Source organism: Oncorhynchus keta, chromosome 34 (assembly GCF_023373465.1).
Source record: "Oncorhynchus keta strain PuntledgeMale-10-30-2019 chromosome 34, Oket_V2, whole genome shotgun sequence".
Lineage (NCBI taxonomy): Eukaryota > Metazoa > Chordata > Actinopteri > Salmoniformes > Salmonidae > Oncorhynchus > Oncorhynchus keta.
The window spans coordinates 18,557,138-18,580,429 of NC_068454.1; the positions used below are offsets into that span (position 1 = coordinate 18,557,138).

Sequence of the window (23,292 nt, forward strand, 5' to 3'; positions counted from 1 at the left end):
GGCCTACCCCGGCCAAACCCTAACCCGGGCGATGCTGGGCCAATTGTGTGCAGCCCTACGACTCCCAATCACGGCCGGGTGTGATACAGACTGGAATCAAACCAGGGTCTGTAGTGACGCCTCTAGCAATGAGATGCATTGTCTTAGACCGCTGCGCCACTCGGGAATGAGTAAGAAAAAGCAAGAAAAAGTATGTGAACGCTTTGGAATTACCGGGAAATTTACAAAAACTTGGTCTGATGATCTCAGTCACAACAACAGACAAACATAGTGTGCTTAAACTAATAACACAAAAATTATTGTATTTTTCTTGTCTATATTTAATACATCATTTAAAAATGACCAGCGTAGGTTGGAAAAAGTATGTGAACCCCTAGGCTAATGACTTATCAAAAAGCTAATTGGAGTCAGGAGTCAGCTAAGCTGGAGTCCAATCAATGAGACAAATCAAATCTAATTTTATTTGTCACATACACATGGTTAGCAGATGTTAGTGCGAGTGTAGCGAAATGCTTGTGCTTCTAGTTCCGACAATGCAGTAATAACCAACAAGTAATCTAGCTAACAATTCCAAAACTACTACCTTATAGACACAAGTGTATAAGGGGATAAAGAATATGTACATAAAGATATATGAATGAGTGATGGTACAGAGCGGCATAGGCAAGATACAGTAGATGGTATCGAGTACAGTATATACATATGAGATAAGTATGTAAACAAAGTGGCATAGATAAAGTGGCTAGTGATACATGTATTACATAAGGATGCAGTAGATGATATAGAGTACAGTATATACGTATGCATATGAGATGAATAATGTAGGGTATGTAAACATTATATTAGGTAGCATTGTTTAAAGTGGCTAGTGATATATTTTACATCATTTCCCATCAATTCCCATTATTAAAGTGGCTGGAGTTGAGTCAGTGTGTTGGCAGCAGCCACTCAATGTTAGTGGTGGCTGTTTAACAGTCTGATGGCCTTGAGATAGAAGCTGTTTTTCAGTCTCTCGGTCCCAGCTTTGATGCACCTGTACTGACCTCGCCTTCTGGATGATAGCGGGGTGAACAGGCAGTGGCTCGGGTGGTTGCTGTCCTTGATGATCTTTATGGCCTTCCTGTGACATCGAGTGGTGTAGGTGTCCTGGAGGGCAGGTAGTTTGCCCCCGGTGATGCGTTGTGCAGACCTCACTACCCTCTAGAGAGTCTTACGGTTGTGGGCGGAGCAGTTGCCGTACCAGGCGGTGATACAGCCCGACAGGATGCTCTCGATTGTGCATCTGTAGAAGTTTGTGAGTGCTTTTGGTGACACGCCAAATTTCTTCAAGATTGGAGATATTGGTTAGGGCTGCCTTGCCCTATAAAAAACATTCACAACATTTTTGTTCGCTATTCACAAGAAGCATTGCCTGATGTGAACCATGCCTCGAACAAAAGAGATCTCAGAAGACATAAGATTAAGAATTGTTGACTTGCATAAAGCTGGAAAGGGTTACAAAAGTATCTCTAAAAGCCTTGCTGTTCATCAGTCCACGGTAAGACAAATAGTCTATAAAAGGATAAAGTTCAGCACTGTTGCTACTCTCCTTAGTAGTGGCCGTCCTGCAAAGATGACTGCAAGAGCACAGCGCAGAATGTTCAATGAGGTTAAGAAGAATCTTAGTGTCAGCTAAAGACTTACATAAATCTCTGGAACATGCTGGTACATACTAACATCTCTGTTGACGAGCCTACGATTCGTAAAACACTAAACAAGAATGGTGTTCATGGGAGGACACCACGGAAAAGGCCACTGCAGTCCAAAAAAAAACATTGCTGAACATCTGAAGTTTTCAAAAGTGCACCTGGATGTTCCACAGCACTATTGGCAAAATATTCTGTGGACAGATGAAACTACAATTGAGTTGTTTGGAAGGAATACACAACGCTATGTGTGGAGAAAAAAAGGCACAGCACATCACACCAACATCAAAACCTCACCCCAACTGTAAAGTATGGTGGAGGGAGCATCATGGTTTGGGGCTGCTTTGCTGCCTCAGGGTCTGGACAGTTTGCTATCATCGAAGGTAAAATTAATTCCCAAGTTTAACAAGACATTTTGCAGCAGAATGTAAGGCTATCTGTCCGCCAATTGAAGCTCAACAGAAGTTGGGTGATGCAACAGGACAACGACCAAAAACACAGAAGTAAATCAACAACAGAATGGCTTCAACAGACGAAAATACGCCTTCTGGAGTGGCCCAGTCAGAGTCCTGACCTCAACCCGATTGAGACGCTGTGGTATGACCTCAAAAGAGTAGTTCACACCAGACATCCCAAGAATATTGCTAAACTGAAACTGTGTGTTATTAGTTTAAGCAGACTGCGTTTGTCTGTTGTGATCTAGACGAAGATCAGATCAAATTTTATGTCCAATTTATGCAGAAATCCAGGTATTTCCAAAGGGTTCACATACTTTTTCTTGCCACTGTATATATATTTATTTTAATTATAATTATGGTAATGATTAGGCTTTGATGTGCCATTGTTTAATATATAATAATAATATATGCCATTTAGCTGACGCTTTTATCCAAAGCGACTTACAGTCATGTGTGCATACATTCTACGTATGGGTGGTCCCGGGAATCGAACCCACTACCCTGGCGTTACAAGCGCCATGCTCTACCAACTGAGCCACAGAAGGACCAAGCGCAGATTGGTTAGCGTCGTGCTTGCACCATTAACACATCGAAAACTGCTTGTATCTAACCCAAACAGTTCAAACGATCAGGCCTGGTCGCATAAAACATCTTAAGTGTTTCCCTTAATGATTTATCTTAAGGAACCATTTCTTCTTACCTAAGGAAATGGTTTAAGGGTGCTGCAGAGAGCCCCTCAAAGCACCTTAAGGGGTTTTACGGTAGTTTGAATGCATGTATGGCAGAAAGTCTCTGGTTACCATGGAGATGACCTGATTCACTGATTGAACTTCTCCTCAAAGATTTCACATTTATTTTGTGAGATCGCTAAATAGAATGTCATCATTCAAGACAGCAGAAAAAAATGGATTCAGAATAAGTTTATTTGAGTTACTTTTTTTACATTCATAAACCATGTCATAGGCCATTCACGGGCAGTCTTTGTTTTAAACTTTGTTCAGTCATATTTGTTCCCTCATTAGCTAGCTAGCTAACAACCTGGTGACTTAACCAGTATAACATGTATAACATGTGGGGGCACAGAAAGAAAGGAAAGGGGATAGCTTCTTCAGGAGATCACTGGTCATAGCAATGAATGAATGACAGATATCTTGCATGTCCTCATCACAAACTTGCTCTTAAAGAGACAGGGTACAATTTTCAGTGCAATGCATCTTAATAGGAACATTGTGCTTTTCCACAAAGTAGAAACATAATATTCCACAAATCTTTTTAATTTCAATGACAGGTATTTGTATCAACATTTTAGTTTTTATATTAAACTAATTAATTTACTGTGTTAAATATTCATTTCTAGGGCACAACATGTGCTTCAGGAGTAGCTAGAATTCATATAGGCTATATATCTTATTTTATGGTGTTAGTAAATGTTATGTTGTGCTCCTAACGTTTTAAAGCTGGGAGCAATATTATTTTTCATTTATAGCCCTGACTATGCAGAGTACAAGCACACACACTCTATACTTACACACTATGGGTATTACACTGTAATTCTTCCACTGGGCTGAAATATGATCCCTCAAAAAAGTCCAGAGGGACATATCCCAAGATACACTGGGAGAAGCCTGAGCCCACCCAGCGCCTGACACTAGAACACACACAGTTACTTTAGCCAGCTGCATTATGGTACAGAGCCTGCTCACTTGTGTATGTGTGTGTGTGTGTGTGTGTGTGTGTGTGTGTGTGTGTGTGTGTGTGTGTGTGTGTGTGTGTGTGTGTGTGTGTGTGTGTGTGTGTGTGTGCACATGTGCCGACTGGTCACAAAGCTCCCAGCTTATGTCTCACTCCTTGTGTGAGGCACACTGCAGAAAGAGAGAGAAACAGAGGAGGAGACAAAGATGTTGGTGTGTATGAACTGTTCGCATGTGTTTGCGTGTGTGTGCAGCAGTCATGTGAGGAGACTTAGCGCTCAACACTCATTGAGTTCATTCTTCATAACAGTCCACACATAGGGAGTGAGGGAGAGAGAGAAAAGAAAAAGAGGGGGGTTGGCTGCTATAAAGGAAAAACAGAACACCCAAACCTCTACACCTGATTTTATACAGGCAGCCCAATTCTGAAAAATATCTAATGTGATTGGTCAAAAGACCAATTAGTTGAAAAAGATCAGAATTGGGCTGCCTGTCTAAACGCAGCCTAAGAACCCATCTGCAAGTAAGTGATTTGAAAATGATCAAACAGACAGAAGGCAGTGTGTATTTACTGATGGTGTTGAATCCAGTTTTCTGGACATAACAAAGGGTGTCCCCATAAGGATCGATTCTTGGTTCTGTTCTTTTTACATTAAGAATATTGGTTTATCTTAAAAATATATATATTTCACCTGTATGCAGATGACACTTGTGTATGCTATTTCCTTGCAGAACTGAAATTGGTACATAATGCAGGTAGAATTAAGTATATGTTATTTTCCATATCAGGTAAGAAATGATCTGATAATTTATGCATGCGTACATTGGATGGTGGCCTCATTAATCGTGTTCCTGCTTATAGGCATCTGGATTGAGGATAGGCTTTCCTTCAAAAAGCATTTTAATAAATTAGTTAAGAACTTAAAAAGGTAGACTCATCGATGACGTAGATGCAGAAAATAATTTCCACAACAACTAAGAGCGTTGAAACTTCCCTGGCTACCTCACTGTGAACAGTGTGAAGTGAACCCGTGCACATACTGTGTGTGACTGTCACGCCCTGACCTTGGCCGTTTTATTTCTCTATTTGGTTAGGTCAGGGTGTGATTTGGGGTGGGCATTCTTTGTTGTCTATTTCTTTGTTTTGGCCCGAGTGTGGTTCCCAATCAGAGGCAGCTGTCTATCGTTGTCTCTGATTGGGAATCATACTTAGGCAGCCTTTTTCCCACCTGTATTTGTGGGTAATTATTTTCTGTTTCGTCTCTGTTACCTGACAGACCTGAGCTTTCGTTTTGTTACTTTGTTCGAGTGTTTTTTTATAATAAAATAAATCATGAACACTTTTCAAGCTGCGCTTTGGTCAACTCCTTCCGACGACAGGCGTTACAGTGACTGTGTGTGACTGTGTGACTGTGTGATACTGTGTGACTGTGTGACTGTGTGAGACTGTGTGAGACTGTTTGACTGTGTGACTGTGTGTGACTGTGTGTGATTGTGTGACTGTGTGAGACTGTGTGAGATTGTGTGAGACTGTGTGAGACTGTGTGAGACTGTGTGACTGTGTGAGACTGTGTGAGACTGTGTGAGATTGTGTGAGACTGTGTGTGATTGTGTGACTGTGTGTGACTGTGTGTGACTGTGTGAGACTGTGTGAGACTGTGTGACTGTGTGAGACGGTGTGACTGTGTGAGACTGTGTGAGACTGTGTGAGATTGTGTGACTGTGTGAGACTGTGTGAGACTGTGTGAGACTGTGTGTGATTGTGTGACTGTGTGTGACTGTGTGAGACTGTGTGTGACTGTGTGAGACTGTGTGTGACTGTGTGAGACTGTGTGTGACTGTGTGAGACTGTGTGACTGTGTGAGACTGTGTGAGACTGTGTGAGATTGTGTGAGACTGTGTGACTGTGTGAGACTGTGTGAGACTGTGTGAGACTGTGTGACTGTGTGAGACTGTGTGAGACTGTGTGAGACTGTGTGAGACTGTGTGAGACTGTGTGAGATTGTGTGAGACTGTGTGAGACTGTGTGAGACTGTGTGTGATTGTGTGACTGTGTGAGACTGTGTGAGACTGTGTGAGACTGTGTGAGATTGTGTGAGACTGTGTGAGACTGTGTGTGATTGTGTGACTGTGTGTGACTGTGTGAGACTGTGTGAGACGGTGTGACTGTGTGAGACTGTGTGAGACTGTGTGTGATTGTGTGACTGTGTGAGACTGTGTGAGATTGTGTGAGACTGTGTGAGACTGTGTGTGATTGTGTGAGACTGTGTGAGACTGTGTGTGACTGTGTGAGACTGTGTGAGACTGTGTGAGACTGTGTGAGACTGTGACTGTGTGTGACTGTGTGTGACTGTGTGTGACTGTGTGAGACTGTGTGACTGTGTGAGACGGTGTGACTGTGTGAGACGGTGTGACTGTGTGAGACTGTGTGAGACTGTGTGTGATTGTGTGACTGTGTGTGACTGTGTGACTGTGTGAGACTGTGTGACTGTGTGACTGTGTGTGACTGTGTGAGACTGTGTGAGATTGTGTGAGACTGTGTGAGATTGTGTGAGACTGTGTGACTGTGTGACTGTGTGAGATTGTGTGAGATTGTGTGAGACTGTGTGAGACTGTGTGACTGTGTGACTGTGTGAGACTGTGTGAGACTGTGACTGTGTGACTGTGTGAGACTGTGTGAGAATGTGTGAGACTGTGTGAGACTGTGACTGTGTGACTGTGTGAGACTGTGTGACTGTGTGTGACTGTGTGAGACTGTGTGTGACTGTGTGAGAGTGAAGCCTTGCATCTCACTCATCTCTATATCTGTGCTGCTGCTTGATGCAACAACATTTAGCTGAGTCTAACTTTAAGAATTAAAACGGGCTTATTTTATAGGACTGGTCATGCTTTTTGTTAAATAGCAGAAAACAAATAATTCAGTCAACATTCCTTCCGGTCTTAGACTATGGTCATATTATCTATATCATGTGTCAAACTCATTCCACTGAGGACCGAGTGTCTGCCGATTTTGCACCTCCCCTCGCCTGGTTGTCTAGGTCTTATATGAAAGGAAAACACAAAACCCTAAAAGACACTAGGCACTCCATGGAGTGAATTTGACACCCCTGGTCTATATGAATGCAGTGACCACTGTATTGAAGCCACTGGACACAGTTTTACAAAGTGCATTACGCTTTATTATGGGCAATAGTTTCAGCACACATCACTGCACTCTGTATCACAAAGTAGTCAAACCAAATGCTTCAGTACATCTGCTGCTCCAAAGCTAACAATTAGGATAATAAGTCCAAGACTTCTGAGGGCAAAGCTAGTGACCTAACAAAGACAACAGCAACACAACAGTCAGTCCTATTCACAGCCCCACATTGAGATAGTGATGGTATCGTCAGTCCTAGGAGAAATTGGGTTAACATGGCGACAATCTGGACCTTGACACGCGCACACACGCAAATACACAAAGCTACATTGCACAGCCATCTGTGCATTCACTGCTACTACTGAGCAGATGTAGATGTAGGAGTTTGTTTCTGTAGTCGTGGAACTAGACTAGAGAGTGGCAGGGAACTGAGGGACACCTGTATAGTGTGTGTGTTTGTCTCTCTCTTTGTTCAACTAACAGAGTGTGGAGCCTGTAATCCATTCACAAAAGACCAGAGAACAGTAGTGTGAATGGAAGGAGTCATCCTTTATAGTAGAACCCACTCTGAATGAAAGTCATCCGTTACAAAGAAAGGATGGAAGAAAAAGACTTCAACAGAAAGATGAATGAAGGATGTTATCTTTGAAAAGACAAGAATGATGTAATCGTTTCATGAGATCAGAGAAATGTGCGTGCGTGTGTGTGTCTGCGAGCACCCTGCAGTCTCTCTCACCTTAAACCTTTTGTCCTGCAGAACCTTCTTGATGGCCAGCAGCTCTCCAGAGTCACACAGCTTGGCCTGGTAGACCACTCCGAAGGAGCCGTTCCCAATCACCTTGGTGTCTGTATAGCTGACCTCTTGGGGCCTGTCGGGCCCTTGGCCTGGGGTGGCCATCACCGTTGTCACCTTACTGCCATCCTTGTCCCCTGCAGGAGGTACAGAGAGGATGAGGGTAGAGAAGGGGTGAGATAGTCTTCAGTGACCTTAAGTGAAGAGTGTGTCTAATGACAAATAAACAAGCGAGACTAGATGACAGACACACTCACATGATCACACTGTCAGAGTTTTATTACGAAGCCAGACACACTCACAGGATCACACTGTCAGAGTTATATTACGAAGCCAGACACACTCACATGATCACACTGTCAGAGTTATATTACGAAGCCTGACACACTTGTATGATCACACTGTCAGAGTTATATTACGAAGTCTGACACACTCACATGATCACACTGTCAGAGTTATATTACGAAGCCTGACACACTTGTATGATCACACTGTCAGAGTTATATTACGAAGCCTGACACACTCACATGATCACACTGTCAGAGTTATATTACGAAGCCAGACACACTCACAGGATCACACTGTCAGAGTTATATTACGAAGCCTGACACACTTGCTAACTTTGAACTTTTAACACGGTAACTTTTAACGCCGTGTCTCCGGCGTGCTAGCGTAGTAACGACTACCCCGATGCTTCCCTGTTCCATCTATTGCTGTTCACTGGACCCTATGAGCACTTGGCTTCATAGCTGATGCCTGCTGGTGTCATGCTCGTTTGAATGATTGGTCCAAGGCACAGCGTGCGTAGAATTACACGTTTAATAAATATGAAACTCACCAAACAAAACAGAAGAAAACTGAAATGTGACATTATGGGCTGCTCACAGGCAGCTACACACAAACAAGATCCCACAAACAACAGGTGGGAAAAGGCTGCCTAAATATGATCCCCAATCAGAGACAACGATAGACAGCTGCTTCTGATTGGGAACCATACCAGGCCAACATAGAAAACGAGAAACTAGAATGCCCACCCTAATCACACCCTGACCTAACCAAATAGATAAATACAAAGGTTCTCTAAGGTCAGGGCGTGATAGCTGGACTGTTCATTAATCACGGTACTCCATTTTGTTTATTTTTTGTTTATCTGTTGGCCCCAGCCTCGAACTCAGGCCCTGTTTGTAGTTAACCGACCCTCTCTGCCCATTCTACGGCATTTTACCTGTTGTTGTTGTCTTAGCTGATTAGCTGTTGTTGTCCTACCCTTTGTTGTCTTAGCTAGCTCTCACAATCATCACCTGTGATTGCTTTAGGCCTCGCTTTATGTCTCTCTCAAGTGTATCTTGCTATACATATGTAAAACATGCATATTTAGTCAAAGTTTATGATGTGTATTCCTTGTTAGCTGACGTTATCTGCCGGGGCTATCGTCATTTCTCAGGACATTTGGGTAGCATTTTTTGAACGATGCATCATTGTAAACAGAGATTTATGGATATATATAGCATATTATTGAAAAAAAATGAATGCACTGTGTAACATGTTATATTACTGTCATCTGATGATTTCAAAAGGTTAGTGAAATGATTTTTCTTTTAATCCTGCGTTTGTTGATTGCATATTTTTCCTACTTGGCTATGCTAATGAGCTATGTCTGCGGTGGTGGTTTGACATAAATATGTGCTATGTTTTCGCCGTAAAACATTTTAGAAATCTGACTTGCTGGCTAGATAAACAACTTGTTTATCTTTCATTTGAGCTATTTTACTTGTTAATGTGTGGAGGTTAAATATTTTTAGGAATATTTTTGCGCATTGTGCGTTATGGTAATGAGCTTGAGCTGTAGTCACGCTACCAGCAGAGGAATAAAACTCCCGAGCTGGTTAACTGCCTGTTCAGGGGTAGAACGACAGATTTGTACCTTGTCAGCTCGGGGGTTTGAACTCGCAACCTTCCGGTTACTAGTCCAACGCTCTAACCACTAGGCTACGCTGATTTAGTTTACTGCTGCGGCCCTAGTCCCACTCAACATGCCTCAGATATCTCCTTTGTCCGACTTCCCACACATGCGGTGACCTCACCCAGCATAACTAGCCCGTCCAGTGATGCAACCTCTCTTATCATCACTCGGTGCCTGGGATTACCTCCACTGTACCCACACCCCACCATATCCCTGTCTGTACATTATGCCCTGAATCTATTCTACCACGCTCAGAAATCTGCGCCTTTTATTTTCTGTCCCCAATGCACTAGATGACCAGTTTTGATAGCCTTTAGCCATACCCTCATCCTACTTCTCCTCTGTTCCTCGGGTAATGTGGAGGTTAACCCAGGCCCTGCGTGTCCCCAGGCACTCTCAATTGTTGACTTCTGTAAACGAAAAGGCCTTGGTTTCATGCATGTTAACATCAGAAGCCTCCTCCCTAAGTTTGTTTTACTCACTGCTTTAACACACTCCGCAAACCCTGATGTCCTTCCCGTGACTGAATCCTGGCTTAGGAAGGCCACCAAAAATGTCCATACCCAACTGCAAACATTTTCCGTCAAGATAGAAATGTCAAAAGGGAGGAGTTTCAATCTACACCAGAGATAGCCTGCAAAGTTATGTCATACTATCCAGGTCTATGCCCAAACAGTTCGAGCTTCTAATCTCTCCAGAAATAAGTCTCTCACTTTTGCCGCCTGTTATAGACCCCCCTCACCTCCCATCTGTGCCCTAGACACCATATGTGAATTGATTGCCCCCCATCTATCTTCAGAGTTCATTCTGTTAGGTGACTGGGATATGCTTGACACCCCGCAGTCCTACAATCTAAGATAGATGGCCTCAATCTCACACAAATGATCAAGGAACCTACCAGGTATAACCGCTAATCCGTAAACATGGACCACCTCATAGATATTATCCTGACCAACTTGCCCTCCAGCAATCACTGCCTCATTGCCCCCCATCTATCTTCAGAGTTCATTCTGTTAGGTGACTGGGATATGCTTGACACCCCGCAGTCCTACAATCTAAGATAGATGGCCTCAATCTCACACAAATGATCAAGGAACCTACCAGGTATAACCGCTAATCCGTAAACATGGACCACCTCATAGATATTATCCTGACCAACTTGCCCTCCAGCAATCACTGCCTCATTGCCTGTATCCGCAATGGGTCCACGGTCAAACGACCACCAATCATCACTGTCAAGTGATGATCTGGAAGGATATTGACCTCATCCCGTCAGTAGAGGATGCCTGGTCGTTCTTTAAAATACATTTCCTCACCATCTTAAATAAGCATGCCCCATTCAAAAAATGTATAACTAAGAACAGATATAGCCCTTGGTTTACCCAGACCTGACTGCCTTTGACCAGCACAAAAACACCCTGTGGCGGACTGCACTAGCATCGAATAGTCCACGCGATATGCAACTTTTCAGGGAAGTCAAGAACCAATACAGGCAGTCAGTCAGGAAAGCAAAGGCTAGCTATTTCAAACAGAAATTTGCATTCTGTAGCTCCAACTCAAAAAAGTTTTGGGAAACTGTAAAGTCCATGGAGAATAAAAGCACATCATCCCAGCTGCCCACTGCACTGAGGCTAGGTAACACTGTCCCCACCGATAATTCCACGATAGTCGAGAATTTCAATAAGCCTTTCTCTACAGCTGGCCATGCTTTCCTCCTGGCTACCCCAAACCCGGCCAAGAGCTCTACACCCCCCGCAGCTACAGTGGGGCAAAAAAGTATTTAGTCAGCCACCAATTGTGCAAGTTCTCCTACTTAAAAAAGATGTGAGAGGCCTGTAATTTTCATCATAGGTACACTTCAACTATGACAGACAAAATTAGAAAATAAATCCAGAAAATCACATTGTAGGATTTTGAATGAATTTATTTGCAAATTATGGTGGAAAATAAGTATTTGGTCAATAACAAAAGTTTATCTCAATACTTTGTTATATACCCTTTGTTAGCAATGACGGAGGTCAAATGTCTTCTGTAAGTCTTCACAGGGTTTTCACACACTGTTGCTGGTATTTTGGCCCATTCCTCCATGCAGATCTCCTCTATAGCAGTGATGTTTTGGGGCTGTTGCTGGGCAACAAGGACTTTCAACTCCCTCCAAAGACTTTCTATGGGGTTGAGATCTGGAGACTGGCTAGGCCACTCCAGGACCTTGAAATGCTTCTTACGAAGCCACTCCTTCGTTGCCCGGGCGGAGTGTTTCGGATCATTGTCATGCTGAAAGACCCAGCCACGTTTCAACTTCAATGCCCTTGCTGATGGAAGGAGGTTTTCACTCAAAATTCTTTCCTTTACACGGATCAGTCGTCCTGGTCCCTTTGCAGAAAAACAGCCCCAAAGCATGATGTTTCCACCCCCATGCTTCACAGTAGGTATGGTGTTCTTTGGATGCAACTCAGCATTCTTTGTCCTCCAAACACGACGCGTTGAGTTTTTACCAAGAAGTTATATTTTGGTTTCATCTGACCATATGACATTCTCCCAATCTTCTTCTTGATCATCCAACCGCTCTCTAGCAAACTTCAGACGGGCCTGGAGATGTACTGGCTTAAGCAGGGGGACACGTCTGGCATTGCGGGATGTGAGTCCCTGGCGGCGTAGTGTGTTACTGATGGTAGGCTTTGTTACTTTGGTCCCAGCTCTCTGCAGGTCATTCACTAGGTCCCCCCGTGTGGTTCTGGAGTTTTTGCTCACCGTTCTTGTGATCATTTTGACCCCATGGGGTGAGGTCTTGCATGGAGCCCCAGATCGAGAGAGATTATCAGTGGTCTTGTATGTCTTCTATTTCCTAATAATTGCTCCAACAATTGATTTCTTCAAACCAAGTTGCTTACCTATTGCAGATTCAGTCTTCCCAGCCTGGTGCAGGTCTACAATTTTGTTTCTGTTGTCCTTTGACAGCTCTTTGGTCTTGGCCATAGTGGAGTTTGGAGTGTGACTGTTTGAGGTTGTGGACATGTGTCTTTTATACTGATAACAAGTTCAAACAGGTGCCATTAATACAAGTAATGAGTGGAGGACAGAGGAGCCTCTTAAAGAAGAAGTTACAGGTCTGTGAGAGCCAGAAATCTTGCTTGTTTGTAGGTGACTAAATACTTATTTTCCACCATAATTTGCAAATAAATTCATTAAAAATCCTACAATGTGATTTTCTGGATTTTTTTTCTCATTTTGTCTGTCATAGTTGAAGTGTACCTATGATGAAAATGACAGGCCTCTCTCGTCTTTTTAAGTGGGAGAACTTGCACAATTGGTGGCTGACTAAATACTTTTCTGCCTCACTGTACTTGCCCATGCCTCCCCAGCCTGTCCTTCACCCAAATCAAGATAGCAGATGTTCTGAAAGAGCTGCAAAACCTGGACCCGTACAAATCAGCTGGGCTAGACAATCTCTTTCTAAAATTATCTGCCGCCATTTTTGCAACCCCTATTACCAGTCTGTTCAACCTATCTTTCGCATCGACCGAGATCCCCAAAGATTGGAAAGCTGCCACAGTCATCCCCCTCTGGGAAGTGGGTGACACTCTAGATCCAAACTGTTATAAACCTATATCCATCCTGCCATGCCTTTCTAAAGCTAAGGTAATAAACAGATCACTGACCATTTCGAATCCCACCATACCTTCTCTGCTGTGCAATCTGGTTTACAAGCTGGTCACGGATGCACCTAAGCCACACTCAAGGTACTAAACGATATCATAACCGCCATTTATAAAAGACAGTACTGTGCAGTTGTATTCATCGACCTGGCCAAGGCTTTCGACTCTGTCAATCACCATATTATTTTCGGCAGACTCAACAGCCTTGGGTTCTCAAACGACTGCCTCGCCTGGTTCACCAACTACTTCTCAGACAGAGTTCAGAATCGGAGGGCCTGTTGTCCGGACCTCTGGCAGTCTCTATGGGGGTACCACAGGGTTCAATTCTCAGGCCGATTATTTTCTCTGTATATAGCAATGATGTCGCTCTTGCTGCTGGTGATTCCCTGATCCACCTCAACGCAGATGACACCATTCTGTACAGATCTGGCCCTTATTTGGACACTGTGTTAACTAACCTACGAACAAGCTTCAATGCCATACAACACACCTTCCGTGACCTCCAACTGCTCTTAAACGCTAGTAAAACTAAATGCATGCTGTTCAACCGTTCACTGCCCGCACCCACCCGCCCGACTAGCATCACAACTCTGGATGGTTCTGACTTAGAATATGTGGACAACTACAAATACCTCGGTGTCTGGTTAGACTGTAAACTCTCCTTCCAGATTCATATTAAACATCTCCCATCCAAAATTACATCTAGAATCAGCTTCCTTTTTCGCAACAAAGCATCCTTCACTCACGCCGCCAAATATAACCTTGTAAAACTGACTATCCTACCGATCCTTGACTTTGGCGATGTCATTTACAAAATAGCTTCCAATACTCTACTCAGCAAACTGGATGCAGTCTATCACAGTGCCATCTGTATTGTCACCAAAGCCCCATATACCACCCACCACTGCGACCTGTATGCTCTAGTCGGCTGGCACCTCACTACATATTCGTCGCCAGACCCACTGGCTCCAGGTCATCTATAAGTCTATGCTAAGTAAAGCTCTGCCTTATCTCAGCTAACTGGTCATGATAACAACACCCACCTGTAGCACGCGCTCCAGCAGGTATATCTCACTGGTCATCCCCAAAGCCAACACCTCCGTTGGCTGCCTTTCCTCCCAATGATCTGCTGCCAATGACTGGAACAAATTGCAAAAATCGTTGAGCTGGAGACTTATATTTCCTTCACTAACTTTAAACTTCAGCTATCAGAGCAGCTAACCGATCGCTGCAGCAGTACATAGCCCATCTGTAAATAGCCGACCCAATCTACCTACCTCATCCCATTCTGTTTTATTTACTTTTCTCCTCTTTTGCACACCAGTATTTCTACTTGCACATCACCATCTGCTCATCTATCACTCCAGTGTTAATTTGCTAAACTGTAATTACTTCGCTACTATGGCCTATTTATTGCCTTACATCCTCACGCCATTTGCACACACTGTATATATACTTAATTTCTTTCTCTATTGTGTTATTGACTGTACGCTTGTTTATTCCATGTATAACTCTGTATCATTGTTTGTGTCGCACTGCTTTGCTTTGTCTTGGCCAGGTCGCAGTTGTAAATGAGAACTTGTTCTCAACTAGCTTACCTGGTTAAATAAAGGTGAAATAAAAAAATAAAAAATTTGAGTTATATTATGAAGCCTGACACACTTGCATGATATTACGCAATCATACACATTATAACAGTAATTCTTTACTCAACATTAATGGGACAGGGTTTGAATATCAGCCAGTGACTTGCATGGTTTAGATTTTTAAACACATGATTGTAGTTCAGTCAAGACCCATAATGCTGCAGTATGAGCAAGGCACTTAACCCCAATTGCTCATGTAAATTGCTCTGGATAAGAGCATCTGCTAAATTACTAAAATGTTAAATGTAAATCAGAGCCTGGCCAACCTAGACGAAATATCATTTTCACATACAAGCTTTCTTCTCCTCCTCCTCTAAATATCCCCCTCTCCTCTAGTTCCTTCCTCTACAGTAAATTGCACGGCATGCCTTTCCCTTAGGATTAATGAGAACGCCTACTCCTGTTTAAGTGGGTTTAAACTGAAGTGCACTAGAGAGTGTGTGTGCGTGCGTGCGTGTGTGTGCGTGTGTGTGCGTGTGCGTGTGTGTCTATGTCAGGGTTAAAGTCTCTGTTATCTTCTTGTTAAAGGATAACCAGAACTGCCTAGCATACCGTGTGTGTCGCATGTACATGTACATGCTGCAGCCATACCACCACTATACATCCCCGGGCCAAGGCCCCATCCCTGTTACCACACCTACCTCAACCCCAAAACTGCACAGCACCCACCCCAACCACCAACTGCAAATCAAGCTATGAATGAAATGTGTTCATATTATAATCATCCATGAATGTCAATGCCTATGTAAAACAATGGACAGCTCTGGCAGCCATACTGCCTAACTCTCACTCACACTTGACATCTATACACACTGGATCTCCCTCCCACTCAAATCTAGAAACTCAGACTCTCCTAGCCAGCTAAAATACTAAACCTCTGTCTAAAGTTCTCACAGACAGCCAAGTCACATTTACATTATCCATCCCTTACACAAGACCCAGGGAAAGTAGATTACACATTAGCTCAAATAAAATAAAATAAATATCTTCAATATAAGGCTTCCATTCCATATTCCATATCATCCAACCTGAATGTGTTGAGACAGTACACAGAGATGTTCTATCACGGACATGGACCACTGTCAGCACACACACGCACTGCAGTGAGACCACAGTAGCAGCTGCTCCTGTGGTGAGTGTAGATGCAGTGCTGACAGGCGGGCAGGCAGTGAGAAGTTCAGCTGGATGAGTCTGATGTGTATTAATGCTGCTGAGTCAACACTAACCTGACCCAGTCTAGTCTCTATGGCCACGATGCAGAGGAGACAGTGAACTAGGCCTAAAGCCTTGACACTGACTGAGCACCAAGAAACAAGAAATATTACTACTGAATGCCTACTTACAGCTTCTGAACCTGTCCAAATGAGACAGTGGATAAATGCTGTACCGGAAAAGGAAAACATGCATTTGGTTGATGGTGTGTGTGTGTGCCAGAGGAAAGGTTAAGCAGCAGTATTACTCCAGCAGCCCTGCAGTGGTGCAGTCTTTAACCCCAATCAGAGACAACACTCACACACTCAGCAATTAGACCTGCTCTGGATGTGACTGGGCCACCTGCGGAAACGCACGCACGCACGCACGCACGCACGCACACACGCACACACGCACACACACACACACACACACACACACACAGCATCACTGAAGCTGGAGATTCCCATCTCCCTCACTAGCTTTAAGAAGCAACTGTCAGAGCAGCTCACAGATCATTGCACCTGTTCATAGTCCATCTGTATACAGCCCATCTATCTACCTCATCCCCATACTGTATTTATTTATTTTGCTCCTTTTGTACCACAGTATCTCTACTTGCACATCCATCTTTTGCACATCTACCATTCCAGTGTTTAATTGCCGTATTGTAATTACTTCGCCCCCATGGCCTATTTATTGCCTTAACTCCCTTATTTGCACTCACTGTATATAGACTTTTTTTTCTACTGTATTATTGACTGTATGTTTTGTTCATTCCATGCGTAACTCTGTGTTGGTGTATGTGTCGAACTGCTATGCTTTAACTTGGCCAGGTCGCAGTTGCAAATGAGAACGTGTTCTCAACTAGCTTACCTGGTTAAATAAAGGTGAAAAAATAAATAAAAATCTCTTCCTGACTGGGTGTGCCACCAGACTAAGTCAGTGGCACAGATTGAACTATCCAAGCAGAAGATAAATCTCCTTACAAATGTTGGTTGCGTTGACCACCAAACACAATTCAATAACACTTTTGAAATACAATAAATAGCCTATTAACTTGTCGAAAAGTCAACAAATGATTTGTTGGATTTGCGTCTCCAACTCAACCCAGATTTGTTTGTTAAAGAATGGGATTAAGCCGCTGGCACATATAGAACTACCTAAACTGTAAATACATAACCTTTAAATGTTGATATTTGTTTGCATTGTCAACCACAATTCAATATTATGTTTGTAATACAGTAAAGCTTTCTGTAACATGTGAACTTGCATGTGCCTTAATAACAAAGCGCTCCTACACCATCACAACTTCAGGGTGGGAACCACATGTGGAGATCATCCGTTCACCTACCCTACTCTCTGTCTCACAAAGACACGGCAGTTGGAACCAAAAATCGCAAATTTTAACTCATCAGACCAAAGGACAGATTTCCACCGGTCTAATGTCCATTGCTCTTGCTTGGGCCATGTCCAAGTCTCTTCTTATTATTGGTGTCCTTTAGTTGTGGTGTCTTTGCAGCAATTTGACCATGAAGGCCTGATTCAAATAGTCTACTCTGAACAGTGTCTGTTACTTGCCAAAAGTGTGCAAAGCTGTCAAGGCAAAGGCTTGCTACTTTGAAGAATCTCAAATATATTTTGATTTGTTTAACACTTTTTTGGTTACTACATGATTCCATATGTGTTATTTCATAGCTTTGATGTCTTCACTATTATTGTACAATGTAGACAATAGTTTTAAAAAATAAAGAAAAACCCTTGAATGAGTAGGTGTATCCAAAATTTTGACTGGTACTGTATATTTTATTATTTTGTCAGAAAGTCATTTTCATTGCAAGTTAAAGCTAGCTAGCTAACGTTATGTGTATAATCTGTGTAGTAATATTATTTGTATCTCAGAATCATTTGCATTGCTAGTTATAGCCTAATGTTAGCTTGCTAGCTAGCTAACATTGAACCTAAGTTAGATGGTTAGCTTTAGCTATGCAGGGTAGTAACGTTATGAGTTGGGATTATGGTTAATTGTTGTTTAGCTAGCTAGCTACATATCCAAACAAAAGACTCCACTATGCAAGTAACCATTTCCCTGTACCGTTTACACCTGTGCATGTGACAAATACACACTATTTGATATAGTGTGTGTTTACCAGAGACGGTAATGTGAAGAACAACATGACCTGCACCAAAGTTAAATTCTCCGGTAGAATGCTCTGCTTTTATTTCATCACACTCACAACCGTAAGCTATTTTCTGTCATTGTTGTGAGTTTACTATCCTGTAATTATGAATACAAATGAGTTAAGACTTCTTCAGCTATATGATATGGTTATAACTTGAACAAAAGCTAGCTAACAAGCTAAAAATTAATCAAAACATTGTTTAGAAAGTTGCTTTTAGTTGCCTGGTTTGCATTTTTAAACAGATGGGTTTATTGGTGTTAGAATACACCAGTTATGCTATTTGGAACGCCAGGCTACTGAAATCATGCAGCCTCTCGTTTTTGTTTTCATACTTTTTCACAATGTTAAGTTTGATGCCGGACGACAATAGAATGTTAATGATGTCACTGCATCAACTGTCTACAGACGTAGTAAAAACCAGCCTTTAGTCTTGAAATCGTTGGTTGTTTAGTACATTACCATACTCACTCTGTTTAGCACGTGGCCTCACATGAACCCTTAAAGAGCTGGGTGTGGCTAAGGCTTAAGAGGGTGTGAACGATGCTGTAGACAAAGAAGAGCTCTCCAGTAGTTGTACCACAACATTCAAGTGCCATTTTCTCAAAAGTGGGGTTACAAGTTTTATCAACTTTCAAAGCAGAATTACTTTCCCATTGTTCCGCAACTGCAGCTTATGATATTACATTTTTTATTTGATTTTCATTTAACTAGGCAAGTCAGTTAAGAACAAACTCTTATTTACAATGACGGCCTAGGAACAGTGGGTTAACTGCCTTGTTCAGGGGAAGAACGACAGATTTTAAACTTTTCAGCTCGGGATTTGATCTAGCAACCTTTCAGTTGCTGGCCCAACACTCTACCCACTAAGAAACCTGCCGCCCCAAATATATACCATGTTCAAGCTCTGAGTCTCTACTTTTATTCAATGTAAAAAAAACACAATTTCAAATTTAGCCACAAAAGAGCGAATCGAGCCAGGTTGGTCATGTTTTTTTTACTCATAGAGGGATGGGTGATTTCTGTGTGTTGAAAGTTACATATCTTGAAAACTTGATTGCTGAAAGCAAAACATTTTGGGACTATGTCAACAATGGACTAATGAAAATAATACCAAAATATATTGAAGACCTCCATAAGTCTGGTTCTTCCTTGGGAGGAATTTCCAAACGCCTGAAGGTACCACGTTCATCTGTACAAACAATAGTACGCAAGTATAAACACCATGGGACCACGCAGCCGTCATACCGCTCAGGAAGGAGACACGTTCTGTCTACTAGAGATGAACATACTTTGGTGCGAAAAGTGCAAATCAATCCCAGAACAACAGCAAAGGACCTTGTGAATATGCTGGAGGAAGCAGATACAAAATGATCTATACCCACAGTAAAACGAGTCCTATATCGATATAACCTGAAAGGCCACTCAGCAAGGAAGAAGCCACTGATCCAAAACCACCATAAAAAAAGACAGATTCTGGGTTGCAACTGCACATGGGGACAAAGATCGTATTTTTTTGAGAAATGTCCTCTGGTATGTTGAAACAAAAATAGAACTGCTTGGCCATAATTACCATCGTTATGTTTAGAGGAAAAATGGGGAGGCTTGCAACCCGAAGAACACCATCACAACCGTGAAGCATAGGGGTGGCAGCATCATGTTGTGTGGGGTGCTTTGCTGCAGGAGGAACTGGTGCAATATCACAAAATAGATGGCGTAATGGGGAACGAAAATTATGTGGATCTATCGAAGCAACATCTCAAGACATCAGTCAGAAAGTTAAAGATTGGTCGCAAATGGGTCTTCCAAATGGACAATGACCCCAAGCAAACTTCCAAAGTTGTGGCAAAATGGCTAAAGGACGACAAAGTCAAGGTATTGGAGTGGCCATCACATTGAACCGATGTGAAATGGCTAGCTAGTTAGTGGGGTGCGCGCTAATAGCGTTTCAAACGTCTAAATTGATTTTTATTGATGTATTATATTAAGTTAAAATAAGTGTTTATTCAGTATTGTTGTAATTGTCATTATTACAAACTTTTTTTTTTATTAAAAAACGGCCGATGAATAGTGGCTTTTTTTTGGTCCTCCAATAATCGGTATTGGTATAAGCGTTGAAAAATCATAATCGGTGCCACAGCACAGGCTCGTGTGGCGCAGTCACGAGAGAGTTAGCTCTCGTTCCATTGCTTTTCTACAGACAATGGAATTCTCCGGTTGGAACATTATTGAAGATTTATGATAAAAACATCATAAAGATTGATTCTATACTTAGTTTGACAAGTTCCTACGACCTGTAATATAACTTTTTGAACTTTTCGTCCGACTGGACCTGAACGCGCGTTTGGATTTGTTTTTTTTATATTTATTTTTACCTTTATTTAACCAGGCAAGTCAGTTAAGAACACATTCTTATTTCCAATGACGGCCTGGGAACAATGGGTGAACTGCCTGTTCAGGGGCAGAACGACAGATTTGTACCTTGTCAGCTCGGGGGTTTGAACTCGCAACCTTCCGGTTACTAGTCCAAGCTACGCTGCCGCCGTTTACCAAAAGTCTGAAAAAAAAACAAGCTATTTGGACATAAATTATGAACTTTATCGAACAAATCAAACATTTATTGTGGAACTGGGATTCCTAGGAGTGCATTCTGATGAAGATCATCAAAGGTAAGTGAATATTTATAATACTATTTCTGACTAATGTTAACTACACAATATGGATGATATCTTTTTGGCTGCATTGTTGTCTGAACGCTGTACTCAGATTATTGCATGGTTTGCTTTTTCCATAATGTTTTTAAAAAATCTGACACAGAGGTTGCATTAAGGAGAAGTATATCTCTAATTCCATGTATAACACTTTTATTTTCATCAACATTTATGATGAGTATTTTTATAAATTGATGTGGCTCTCTGCACAATCACCGCATGTTTTAGAACTACTAAACGTAACGTGCCAATGTAAAATTTGATGTTTTTTTATATAAATATGCACTTTGGCGAACAAAACATACATGTATTGTGCAACATGAAGTCCTATGAGTGTCATCTGATGAAGATCATCAAAGGTTAGTGATTAATTTTATCTCTGTTTTTCTGTGACTTGGTGGTGACCAAACATAATTCTTTGTGGTGCTTTCGCTGTAAAGCCTTTTTGAAATCAGTCACTGTGGCTGGATTATGAGAATTTTATCTTTAAAGTCTATATTTCCCAGCTATCTGGTTTACATCTAAATATTGTGAAACATATGTGATTAAACATGAAACTATTTGTGAAAAGATGTAATGTGATGTTAACCTTCTAAATTAGTGCATGGATTTTCATATGAAGAGTAACTAGTCAGTGTACACACCCCTGTGAGCCCAGACATCACATTTGGCATCATGGACCGGCCTTTTCTCTGAAGTGTATAAAATCACCAGTGGCGAAATCTAGAAGGAGAATACAGACAACCGCCGCATCATCTATTCTATGAAAACATTTCCCAATGGTACTCTGAAGTATTCATTCTAACCACCGACAACCACGAAAGATATTGTGACTTCTGGGAAAGTTAACTAGAGACTCTGATGAACTTTACTAGTCCATTGAGTGTTTTCAACAGAGAGACAACAACGACATCCAGGTGTAAATATGTACATTCCAATTTCATTCAGAATGAGCGGCCGTTCATGTGCAAAGTATTACAATTTCAATTAACATAATTATAGACTGTATGTAGGTGAATCCATGTTGTTTTCCCGCTCTTTCTCAGTCCTCACCCGTTTCCTTTTGTCATATCGGTTTAGTCCACTAGAGACTTTTCTATCATTGTTAGTAACCCATATCTACTGTTTGTGATGTATTTATGTGATTATTTAGTTAGTTAGTAAATAAATAATTAAGCCAATGTGTATATTGCTGATTCATTATGGAAACTAGGGTTCATGCAGATAAGGTAATAACTACCACATTACAGAGTAATAACTTGGACCCCATATCTGACATCTCTCTCTGTCTCTCTCTCACTCTGTCTCTCTGACGCTCAGTCTCTCTCTCTCTGTTTCTTTCTGTTTGTTCTTCAATTTGTTCAGCTCGCTCTTATCTTTTTTTCAATCGTACAGCGGCAATTTAAATGTAACATCATGTTCAATTTGTTAATTTGGTTCCCATCTCCATTGAGGGCGAGGGAAATAGAGGAAAAAAAGACACAGTGGGAGCTTTGAAATGCTAAACAAGATTGTTCTTGGCCAGCTGCCTCTCCTCAGAACAAAACTAGTGTGTGTGTGTGTGTGTGTGTGTGTGTGTGTGTGTGTGTGTGTGTGTGTGTGTGTGTGTGTGTGTGTGTGTGTGTGTGTGTGTGTGTGTGTGTGTGTGTGTGTGTGTGTGTGTGTGTGTTTGTGTGTGAGAGAGAGAGAGAGACACAGAGAGAGAAGGAACATGGACTTCACCAAAGCAATCAGAAATACAGACATTGTCATCCTACAAGAAACATGGTATAGAGGAGATGGACCCACTGGTTGCCCTCTAGATTACAGAGAGCTGGAATCTCACCCACCAAACTACCAGGTGTGCAACAGGGAAGGGACTCAGGGGGTATGCTAATTTGGTATAGAGCAGACCTAAGTCAATTTATTAAATTAATCAAAACAGGAACAATTTACATGTGGTTAGAAATTCAAAAGGAAATGCTCTGTCACACGCTGGGCATGTACATTGTCAATGGTAGGCATCGAGGGAACTCCGAGGGTCGGTACACCTATAGCTCATCTCTTGGCAGTAGTACTGTAGACTACTTCCTCACTGACCTCTCTCAGAGCGTTCACAGTCAGCCCACTGACACCCCTATCAGACCACAGCAAAATCACAGTCTACTAGAATAGAGCAATGCTCAAACATGAGGCATCA

At 42.1% G+C, this 23,292-nt stretch overlaps 1 protein-coding gene across 3 annotated transcripts in view; it reads right to left on the bottom strand.

Moving 5' to 3' along the window:
* Positions 1-23,292, bottom strand: part of LOC118380638 (glycogen synthase kinase-3 beta) — a 62,798-nt gene that overhangs the window by 34,386 nt on the left and 5,120 nt on the right. For all 3 annotated transcript variants that reach the window (XM_052493335.1, XM_052493333.1, XM_052493334.1), the window contains exon 2: positions 7,710-7,903. In XM_052493335.1, the coding sequence (XP_052349295.1) occupies positions 7,710-7,871 (162 nt within the window). In that variant the 5' untranslated portion in view covers positions 7,872-7,903. The remainder of the gene's footprint in view (positions 1-7,709; positions 7,904-23,292) is intronic.